The sequence below is a fragment of the Mytilus trossulus genome, chromosome 2, assembly GCF_036588685.1.
Source record: "Mytilus trossulus isolate FHL-02 chromosome 2, PNRI_Mtr1.1.1.hap1, whole genome shotgun sequence".
Classification (NCBI taxonomy): domain Eukaryota; kingdom Metazoa; phylum Mollusca; class Bivalvia; order Mytilida; family Mytilidae; genus Mytilus; species Mytilus trossulus.
In genome coordinates, this window is record NC_086374.1 from 70,279,502 (window position 1) to 70,291,763 (window position 12,262).

At 32.0% G+C, this 12,262-nt stretch overlaps 1 protein-coding gene across 1 annotated transcript in view; it reads right to left on the reverse strand.

The window, feature by feature from the left end:
* LOC134705968 (neuroendocrine convertase 2-like) overlaps window positions 1-12,262 on the reverse strand; it is a 46,733-nt gene that overhangs the window by 22,673 nt on the left and 11,798 nt on the right. Inside the window, exons 6-11 of the mRNA XM_063564681.1 lie at window positions 11,444-11,496; window positions 10,038-10,123; window positions 7,983-8,155; window positions 7,643-7,772; window positions 4,026-4,126; window positions 1,398-1,498 (exon numbers count right to left, since the gene is read on the reverse strand). Coding sequence (XP_063420751.1) covers window positions 1,398-1,498; window positions 4,026-4,126; window positions 7,643-7,772; window positions 7,983-8,155; window positions 10,038-10,123; window positions 11,444-11,496 — 644 coding nt within the window. The remainder of the gene's footprint in view (window positions 1-1,397; window positions 1,499-4,025; window positions 4,127-7,642; window positions 7,773-7,982; window positions 8,156-10,037; window positions 10,124-11,443; window positions 11,497-12,262) is intronic.

Below are 12,262 nucleotides of genomic sequence, written 5' to 3' on the forward strand. Positions count from 1 at the left end.
CCAAGTAGAACTGTATATTTCTGATACCAGTACCTACGGCGGGTAATGTCACTTACAATCAAAATTATATAAAGAGGAAACTCTGAAAATTAAATTATTTTCTCTTCTACTAATAGAAGAGGAATTTCAGTAAATAGTTTTCAAGTGTTCTTGAGTTGGGTCAATGCTAATAGAAGTGTTCATTTTAAGTTCTTAGAAAAGTAAAGTGTACATGTATGTTTATTGTCAAAACTACTTAATGTGTACGAGCTTTACAAATGGGAAGAAAAACGAGGTAGAGCATTTGTCTTGTTTGTTATCTGTTAACTAAGCTATTAAGCAAATTTCAATAACACAAAGTCCGTATTTCCATGCCTAAGTACCTAAGTACTGGCTACTGGGCTGAAGTTACTCTCGGGGACTTTTAGTTAACCGTCAGAGTTATAAACGGTAACAATTGTTCTCTTCAGTGATGTTCGAACCCGAAACATTTGAAAAGCTGTTAACCTAAAAAGACAAAAATATAAGTCTAAGCCGATCACTGTACTTATTCCAAATCAGTGTCGTTGTCTGATATATAAATCGGCATTTGGTCATTATTGAAGGCCGTAAGGTGACATAAAGTTGTTTCCACTACATGGTATGTTCTTGTTGGATAGTTGTCTCAAAGCTAATTATACCACATGACCAAATAGGACCCTACAAAATAATGATTAAAAGAGGGGCGAGAGTTACGAGAGGGACATTCAAACTCGTAGATTGAAAAAAAAAACATTGACAACGCCATGGCTAAATAAAGAAAACAAAACAGACAAAAAATAGTACATAAGAAACAACATTAAAAAATCCAAACTAAGCAAACTAAGCAACACGAACGCCACCAAAACTTGAAGTGATTTTAAATGTTCTTGAAAAGTAAGAAGATCCTTCTCAACATGTGACATCCGTCGTGTTGTTCGTGTTATTACAAACCCGGTAAACAGTTTTATTCGTTAGGTCAGATTCGTGAAAGGGATATTTATAATAATTTTTTCTTTAACAAGCAAGGCAAGATGTGTGTTTTTAATACCAGTTTACTGTATGTGTTACTTTTCTACACGACTGTTGATCAGTTTTTCCATTTTAATGGTTTTCTAGTATAGAAAATGCATAATTTACGCGTGTTCTCCCTGATTACTTGCTATTGCAAAGTGCTTTTGGAAAATTCGCAATATCTAGTGCTCTTGACTAGAACTTATGCGATCGTTTTAAATAGACATGGTTTAAGAGGGTAAAAACAAACCTATATATTCCATTGTATTAATTAAAAGCTTACAAGTTTGAGGATTATCAAAATGATCTTTGATTAACAACAACAAAAATTGAACTCATATTGCAGTATGAATAGAGAGTAATTGACATCCTAATTAGTTACATACTTAGCACTGAGAGCAAGCGCTACAGCTCCAGAAACCATTGGTGTTGCTGCTGAATTCTGGTTGAAATTTTGCGTGTAAGAATTTTCAATGTCTGTCGTTGTCTACAAAAAAATTAATCAGTCACATTGCATTTAAAGTTGAATTTCCAAAGCCATGTACCGAAAATAATAAATAGGAATAATTGTTGTGATCAATTTTTAAATTGTCAAAACATTTAACCTGCTTATTGTTAACGTATAGACATACACGCTAAATGTTTTTGTTCATTTTGTCCTTGAACACCCTAGATCTGACTATATTCCAGCGTGATAATCGGAAAATTGACAAATTCAAAATTATATTAAAATATCAAAAATAAAGTCTTTGGTTTGACTTGAACAGAAAATAAAAGATCTTCCAAACGCGAGGCTAGCAGCTACTTTTGTAAAATCTCAATAATGTGATTTCATTTTATCAGCTCATATACGTAATTATACAGTTTGTTTTTACTAAATGCGACAGACAGACCATCGCCCTACACTGTAACCACCATCGCACTTCAGCGTGTTAAGTGCACGTCACAATGTAACCATAGCACTTCAGCGTGTTAACCATCGCACTTCAGCGTAGGCCATCGTTCTTCGGCGTGACCATCGCGGTTCTGAGTCCTACATATTTAAATAAACATTAATTTTATTTATTACATTTTGATAGTACAATACTTAATTATGAACGTTTACACTCGTCATTATATTGATATGTTCACCTGGTCATATTTTATGAGCGTCTTCATTTTGCTAATATATATCAAAGCTTGCTATCAAGTGACCGATAGCAATTTCAAAGTACCAACTGAATTGGATTTCTTTATTCGTGTTGTACTTGTACTTCTTATTAATTTTATATCTTATAGATTGGTATCAAAGATGGTTTTTGTCATTTTTGTTTTGCTATAAATTTCTTTTTAACAACTATATATCATTGGATCTTAATATGTTAGAATATGAATAATACTTATTTTACAGTCTAAAGTAAAATGACAAAAATACTTAACTTCGAGGAAAATTCAAAACAGAAAGTTCCTCATCAAATGGCTATATATTTTTCCGATCATACATATGCCAGCAACACATAGACTATTTTAGTCATTTATTGGAGGGAAACCTTATAAATAAGTTAACTAAAATGTTGCTACCTAGAACATCTAGCTTCAAGCAATGCGACGGAATACAAAGGTGCCTCGCCAAAAGTCTACAAGGCATACTAGTTGGAGACATGATATAGTTCTTTAACATAGAACCAAGTAGATATACACCCTTTCACCATTTACAAACACATAGACAGATTAATGAGGTGCTTGGAAGATTTTTTATCAAATAATAATTTTTTAATGGTTTTAAGGTTCATTGTTAATTTTTGCCTTAGGCTGATACAAGTTTTAAAATGTTTTCATGTAAGAGAAAATGAGCTTAGAATGTAGGCAAATAAATTATGCATCATAATAAATTATGAACCGCTATAAAAAAACGTCTAGTATTTTTTATTTCTTGACAAGTTTTCTCTGCTCTGAAAATATTTGTGATTAATAAAATCATTTTATAAGTATATGAATCTATACTTTGACAACCATTTTACGAAAAACTATTTGCCATAATTTTGTTACATAAACAGTCGAATTGATTTTTTGATAAAGCTTATAACAAAAAAGAACTGAAACCCCTCAGAATATTACAAAGTTTGTAAAACTATGGGTTCAAAAAACTATCGTTGAAATCATAAGGCGATTCAGACAACCAACCGTCAATACTTTTTCTTCAAATAGTTTTTCACAACTTGAAAGGAGATACAATGAATTGTTCTTATTAGTTTTAAGTTACAATGTAACCCCTACAGAGATGCATTTTAATCATACTTTTTTTTCAATTTACAGTTCATAGGTTTTTACGTTTGCCTCCAATGTTTCATTATGCAAGTTCATAGATTATAGACCATGTGTACTAAGCATCAATAACAAGCCGCATATCGGAAAGATCTTTTAAATTCTATTCATAATAAGGGTTTTATGATTTTGATTTTATTGTCAACAAAATTTGTTTCTCTAATTCCTCTGTTTTGTGCCAATCTTGATGTAGAAACATTAACTGACAAAGAGAAAAAACTCAATTTGTCCAAATAGGATTTCATACCCATCAATGAAAATATGCACTGTCTTAGTAGACCAAATGCTGAATGATTTCATCTTTAATTATTTTCAGGTCGAGTTCAGTACTGAAAATAGCACATGCTCATGAAGTTAATTAGGGTTATGAAATATCTGTATATCTTTTATTAATAATCACGTTAAATTGTAACAAATGTGCATTAGATATCCATTGAGACGAGACTTTCTCGATAGCAATAACATGCTGTGCTTTCCACTTAACCAAATCCTATCCTCAAAAAAGGAGTTTCTAATTACATGAATACATGGAAGAAATAATTTATAATAACATACGAAGTAGCTTTCATTTGAATATTTATTGTAAATCGATTGAACCGAAGGCGCATAATGTGTATACATTTATCGTTGACCCCCCCCCCCCTTTCAAAACTCTTTTACAATAATAATGTTAACAATAAATCAAATTGTGTATTCCATTAATTACTAACCAGTTTGAATGATCCAGTACCAGGTGCAGCTGTAAACGCGGCAACCATCATAGCACTACATGCTTCACCGTTTGGGAGTTTTTGTAAATCATGCTGAATGCCTACAAAAAAGAAGGGAAAAAAATGAAGCAGTTAAGAAAAATATTTGTTGACGAAAAGTATTCTATTTTTTTTCTACATTCAAATTCATGGAGGAATTCATTTGGACATTTCACATGACATTTTACACGACTTCACGTTTACTACAATGTACAAAGTTGCATTATAACATCTACCAACTCCGTTTTTGACTTGTTTTTAGTGCAAATTTTGCATTATCAAGACAAGTTTTTTGCATTATCTTTCATACAACATTATTCATTTTTGTTATCATCAAAAAACTAAAACACCTTGTATGTTGTCTGTTGTGTCGTCATGTTGGTGTTTTATTGACGTATAACTTGCATCTTCGTTTATAAAATCAATATTTCCTATTTCGAGAGGTAAATTCTAATTTAGAATAAGATATCAAAATCTAAAGTTTTACGGTAATTAAAAAATTACATATATATATAGAATGACGTTTGTTACAAGACGGACATACGGGGCCTCCGAATGGGACTTGAACTTTTTGTAATCAAAATCAATTTTGTGTACACAAAATTCAATTCTGTCATAACAAAATCATATTTGTCTTACAAAACTATGTGATACAGATTTTTTTTATGAAAATTCATTTTTGTAGAGAAAATTCTTTTCTGTCATGATAGGTATGCAAATATCAACTTAATTGCACACACAATTGACTTTGTTTCCTGACATGGAAATTAAAACACAAAAGTCAATTTGGTGAGACAAACTTTAATGTGTACGCAATTAACATGTTGATTAAATCAGCATCCTATGAATTTGTAATTAAATTTCCTTTTTGGGTTCTAAAATTAAGTTTTGTTAGACAGAAATGAAAATTGAAAATTTTGTGACAGAGGTCAATTTTGTGTCTCAAAAGTCAATTTTGTCAACACAAAAATAACTACCAACTCCGTTTTTGAACCTGTCATCACAAAATTCAATTCTGTGTTATTTTTGTGTAGACAAAATGACTTTTTCACACAAAATTGACTTCATATATTTCAACTTGTACGATTCGCTTGGATTGTAACAATGTTTTAGATTTAACGAAAGAATTTATGTATTACTGAAAAATTATTACACCAGGGTTTTCGATATCACAAACTAGTCCAAACATTTACTAAATTTTATCATCGGTATAAGGACATTCGTAAATATGCAGACTTCTATACGTTCAGGTATATCACATGGAAATATTCTTTATAAAGGACGAAAATGTCAGTATTCATCTCGGGAACTAACAAAACCTTTAAATAGACTTATTAAGAGGGGATATAGTTATGATACTGTTGTCAGGTCATTAAAGATTTGGTATTTTGGCGTTAATATTGACTCAATTATAGTGTCTTTGCATCGGAACTAAACACATTTATTCAAAAACCAGTTGTTGACATGACACGGGTTATGTTTTTCTCATACATGTTATGATGGTATGATACTGAACCCCTTACGGGAAGGATTTTGCCTGATATTCATATGATGAAATCAAAATCTTTCAATCAGTTTAATTGAAATCTGGAGCTGGCATGTCAGTTCACAACTAGTAGTCTGTTTTTATTTATGTATTATTTTCATTTTGTTCATTTTCTTTGGTTACATCACTTGACATCAGACTTGGACTTCTCTTGAACTGAATCTTAATGTACATATTGTTATGCATTTACTTTTCTACACTGGCTAGAGGTATAGGGAGAGGGTTGAACATAAACATGTTTAACATAGCCGCATTTGTTAGGCTGTCCCAAGTCAGGAGACTTTGGCCTTAATTAGTCTTGTATTATTTTTAATTATAGTTTTTTGTGTACAATTTGGAGTTTAGTATGGCGTTTATTACCACTGAACTTGTATATATTTGTTTAGGGGCCAGTTGAATGACGCCTCCGGTGCGGGAATTTCTCGCTACATTGAAGACCTATTGGTGACCTTCTGCTGTTGTCTTTTCTATGGTCGGGTTGTTGTCTCTTTGACACATTCCCCATTTCCATTCTCAATCTTATTTTATGACACAAAATTGACAATTGTGGCACAAAATTGTTTTAACAAAACTCAACTTTTTCTACAAAAAAATAAACACAAAATTGAATTTTGTGACAAAATCTGTTTTGTATGCAAACTAGTTCACACAATTCAAACTAAACTAATTGGCATACAAAATTGACTTTTGTCGCCCAATTTTCAAATTAGGTAACAAAATGAATGTTGTTATGACAAAATAACTTTTGAACACTGAAAGATAATTTTGTATGACAAAATTTGAATTTGTAGTATGCTACCAATTTTGTTAAACTGAACTCATTTTTGTTGAACAAACCTCACTTTTGTCCATACGGAATTGAATTTCGATTACAAAGCCACACGAGTCCCATTCGGCGCCCCGTAGGAAATGGGAACATTTCGTTTAAATATTATCGTTTATGTCATTGACCGCCGACATAAACAGATCTAATGCAATTAAATTATGCCAAGGGCCTCTCTATTGGGACATACAAACTTTTCAGGTCATTGCCGATGGCATTATTGGAGAAGACGTTACTAAGCTGGAAAACTTGTGTCTAATCCATTTGTCTCTTTTTGGAACAATAATTTTGCCTCGTTCTATTAGTCACCACACTGAGATTATTTGGCCTCTCCCTGTCATTTATTGTCGATTGACGACGAGATTTTCCAAATGAAAATATCAGTAAACAAAACTCAGCACAGAACACTAAAGAGTCAGCAATACGAACCAAACCAAAAACAACTGGTGATAATTGCAGGTCGATTGAAGTTCTACAAATTAAATAGCACCTGTTAAGTTTCGCATATAAGTACAAACCCGGCGACAAGTCTTATTTTGTAGGTCACGTTTGAGAAAAAAGAAAGACATTGATGTTAAGACATTTTGAACATATCCAACATCATCTGTAAAACACATATTCCTTAGTGGTCAACCAATTCAATATGGCGTTCGTAAAATGTTTGTAGCGATACTTTTTACTTCCTACTTGAAAAGTGAAGTTGAAGGATAATGCTAGCTTTTTTATAATCTTCTTAAAATGCGTTGATGAATTTTCCAATAAAAAGGAATAAAAAGTTGGTAAGAAGAAGCCCACAGTTGGTTCCCATGGAAATGTCGATTGTTTATTGAAAAAAAGGTCAGTAACGTAACAAAAATGTTGTAACTAGTTTACGAAGAATCTTGATATTGTAATGTTTTTATGACCCATTGATGGGTATAAAGTGTTTCGGTCTGTGCGTTTCATCGTCAATCCGTCTGTCCCGCTTCTGATTTTATTTATTAGGTGTTTGGTACAACGTAGTTGTTTATGAAGTTGAATTACAATTAACTTGAAATTTAGTACATATGCTCCCCAGGATAACGTAACCCCGGCTTATTAACATCTTACTACATAATGCGTTTATATTCACCACAGCTTAACTATATAAAGCAGTTAAGAACCCCTGAGTGTGTTGTTTGTTGCGCTTCATAGAGAGGGGCATAACACTAAACTACATTAAGTTTTTACCTGCTACCGCAATAACATACTTATTGGATACCAATCTGTCATAAGCACAGCTATCCCGGAGAATATCCGATTCCTCACCCCCGCTATTACCAGTTGCAAAAACATATATAGAACCTAGACCACCTCTGCCCTGAAAAACAGTTATTTTTCATCTTTGAATTAAAATGCTCACTAGAATGGTAAAATAAATGAAACAAATTACAAATCAAACGTTTGCTTCAACTTGGTATGAAAAATCAATGCAATTAAAACAGCTTATTGAATTAATAAGTCTAAGTGTTTGCTTGCATTCATTTCATTTTAAATGTGTATTGTTTTTGTTTTTCAAAATATGCCTTACCAAAGAAGTTCCAAGACGAAAAGCCTCTTCTTGGTCTCTTAGTAATGGATATGTCCTTGTTCCAGTATGGAAATTGGCAAAACTGCAGGAGTATATGTCAATAATATCCTTGCGAAAGGTTAACGCTGCTGTGTTGAACGTGTTAAATACGGATGACGATGCTATCTTGAGATCTGTAAAAGATAACACCCATCTTCTGTAAAGGCCATTGATCAAGCAAAAACCCAATCTGCAAACATTTACAATGAATTGCAAGGCATGGTGTCCTGTATTGAGTATTACTTTATTTCTTTTAAAGATATTTAAACCAAAATAGATAAATCAGAATCAAGAAAGCTATATATTTTTATCAATCAATTGTTGGCACTCTATGAAACTATCTATGTTAGTTGTTTTTCTTTAAACTGGGATTTATAAATATTGTAAATTACAATTTTATTAGATAAAAAATTAAGACTAAATTGTACAGCTGGACCTTTCTCTTAACTGTGTGTGATTCGACTTTTAAAATAATCACTTACTGTGTCTGAAATCAAGAACCTAGACAGTGAATGCAACAAGTCAGTACTGTTTATTAACTTTTCAAACAATCCTGTATGTTCTTAATATGTTAAGGCAAATAATAAAACTACTGAACAGTGTGAACATATACTAAACAGGTCTTTCTTGACTTTTTTGAAAAGGTCTAATCATTAACAAAGTTCACCGCAGTTGGTAAGTTTGAAAACTGACTGAACAAGAATGTGCCCAAAGTACACGGATGCTTCACTCGCATTATAATTTTCCATGTTCAATGGACCGTAAAATTGGGTAAAAAATCTAATTTAGCATTACAATTAGAAAGATCATACCATAGGCAACATGTGTACTTAGTTTCAAATTGATTGGACTTCAACTTCATCAGGAACTACCATAACCAAAAACATTAACCTGAAATTCGCACTTTCATTTTTTATGTTCAGTGGACCGTGAAAGTGGGGTCAAATGTCTAATTTGACTCTAAAATTAGAAAGATCATATCACAAGGAACATGTGTACTTAGTGTCAAGTGAATAGAACTTCAGCTTCATCAGAAGGAACCTCGACTAAAGACTTTAACCTGAAGCGGGACGAACGAACGGACACACAGACGGACGGACGCACAGACCAGAAAACAAAATGCCCTCTACTTCCGTAGGTGGGGCATAAAAACTAGAAATGACTTGATATTTTTTTCTTCAGAATTAAAGGTGGTATTGGTGTCTTTTGCCATCTTGGATTGTAAAAAAAACAGAGCATACAAGGTCATGATTTATTTATCACAATAGCTTAATGTGATGCAAGAATGCAGACAACTACTGTGAATTTGCATTCAAAAGAACAATTTATATGATTATCAATTATAAATATTATTATTTTTACAAGTGTGTATTAATTTTACTTGATTTTTAATGTTTTTAAATTGACATTTTTAAGGGAGGTAACTCTGAAATACTGCATTTTCTGAAGTAATCTTGGAATTTTGCTTATTTTGTATTTTAGCCGGAAAAAAACCGCACGGTGACTCTATCTTGTTTGTTGATATTCTCGAAGCATTTTCTAAAAGCTATCTTCTCATATTTCATTTTACTATCCTATCATTTAACTAAGCTCCAAATCACATAATGATACTTTTTCCTGTATAATCCATTATGATATACAATAAGTCATTTTGTAACAACCTGTAGCGGTGACCTATCATTTGAACTACATTTTTGAACATAAATCAATGTATTCTACCTTTTGGAAAAGTATGAATACATTCTATCAATTTCGATTGTAGACTCCCATGCCATACATATGTATAACAAAATTATAGAAATTCAACCATGATTTTCATGATTGTGTTTTTTCGCTGCTTACATAAATTTGCAATTTAAGCGATCCAACTTGTAGGATGATAATTGATATCATAGTTTTAGTTGAATTAATTCTTTTGAAAATTTGATTGACCATTATGGAATATTTATGTATACAGTGTGTAAAGTAAAGTTTTATACTAGATTTCTTAAGGCATCGTTAATTTCAATATAATACCTGCAAGTTCAGAACCAAACGCTATCCCAACTGTTTGAAATCTGTTTTTCACTGCCCCTATAATACCAGCTGCTCTAGTCCCATGTCTATGTAGAAACATGAAATGTGTTACTTTTAAACTAAACCTCACAGACATGACAGATGTCACATGTAGAGTATGCTCTATCTCTTCCTGGGACATTGAGATCACCACAGTTTAGGAGAGAACAAAATCCGTTTTGTGTCTCCAACAAAATGTATGTATACACTAATATAGTTTTGATGTATACAGCTTCAACTTTTAATGGGGCATAATACTATTGTAAGCATGTTCTCTTACAACAACCCACACTTATAATATTTTTAAGCTGTGTGTATCCTACAGTTATTATTTTTAGTTGGTTCATAAATACTTCGAGGTGTCGTTTTGTTTTTTTGAGTCGAATGGATGATGCCTTTTCCACCTTAATTATTCTTCTTATTTAAAATACTTTCTGACTTCTTGACCATATATATCTGTCGTTTAATTTGTCTTGCTTTTCTCTCTTTAATAAAATAGGCCTGGCAGAACATCTTAAAAAATTCAAAAGATTCGAACCAAATGTTAAAAAGATTTGGCTTTCAAATATGGCAACTTTAATATCTTAATATCGGCCAAATTCGGAAGTTTTATAAGTATGGGAAATGGGGTATATATGTCGATATTTCTTTAAAAAAAATATCCAAAATTAACAATAGCCTATTTAAAAGTAGTTTTGTAGTGATTACCAAGGCGAGTTTTTGTGTTTACCGATACAATTTCTTTTTAAGTGTTTTATTCTTGATTAAAATGTATGTCCTGAGTAAAAAGGAGATATCACGACCTAGACCTTTCATGTATCACCATGATGTTGAGTGTCTTTTATCATGGCGACCTTAAAATTCGACCTTAAATCAGCTTACAATGTAATGTTTGTTCCGCAAGAAACATAACCAGGCCATAACATCTTCGTCTGTTGACGCAAACATTGCAACCTTGGCATGTGGATGTTTCATCATCAGGTGGTGTGGGTTTTTTTAAATTTTCAAGTGATCTCGAGTAAGATAACTGTATTTTTACAAGAAATATTTGAGCAGGCCGGGTATAAATGAAAATGTCATATGACTCATCTGAGCTATTTGATACTTTACAAAATAATTTTAATCTTTTTTACGTCTGGAATACATTTTTTTTGCTTTTTACTCCTCATTTAAGGTCAGTATGTTTGTATTATTATATGGCCAGGTTTCGAGCATTTCTACATAGCAATTAAAAATGAATAAAACTACCTTTTGATCTTAGCTACATAGTAAACGGTTAACAGCAAATATGATTAAAGAGATACTCAGGGTTTAAGGGCATGAAAAGAAATCAACATCGACCGTTTACCTAGTTTACAACTACTTACTTCAAAGCAGCAACGGTACCCCTGCCTACGCTATCAAAGTTAAGACGTCTATTCTGCAAATAAATTAACAGATCATAATTTTATATACTTACTTTAAATCAATGTTTTCTCATGAAAAACACAGAAAGGATATAAAATATTTATATATCTAGTACTTTTAGTAACTTCAGATGAACACTTAACATTACTTCACAGTAATGCGTGCTTTACGCCACATTTGCATATGACATTAGAACAAGAAAACAGGAATTGCATGATAAAATTGATTGTAAAGTATCAACATATATGACGAAAATTCGTAAAAACACAATTGAAATTATCAGGAATTTATAAGGTCCTGATATATATGAGACCATATCTTACCTCCTATAGATTTATAGAGATATGATTGGTTAAATGAATAAACGTGGTGACTATGTAAACTTTATATTGGGTGTCCTAAAACATATATGGTAAGTTACAATACATGGTAAGTTACCATACATGGTTAGATACCATATGGGGTAAGTAAGGAGTTAATTCCCTTTCAAAACAGATAAGATGCCACAACCAAGGTGTTGAAGAAAAATCTGAAAGGATTCAACAGACGACGAAATTGATGATGAAAGGTTAAAATAAGTTCATAAAACAAATGTAAAGCTAACAAGTTATTATTGTTTGCATAAAGGAGTTACTTCCCTTAAAAAAAAGAAATCTGACAGGATTCAACCGACGAAGAAATAAATACATGTAGAGAAAGATTGAAATAAAATAAGTTGTTATTATTTGCATTTGTTTTCTGTAAAGGGAAATAGAAGTAGGATCTTAATACTAAGTATT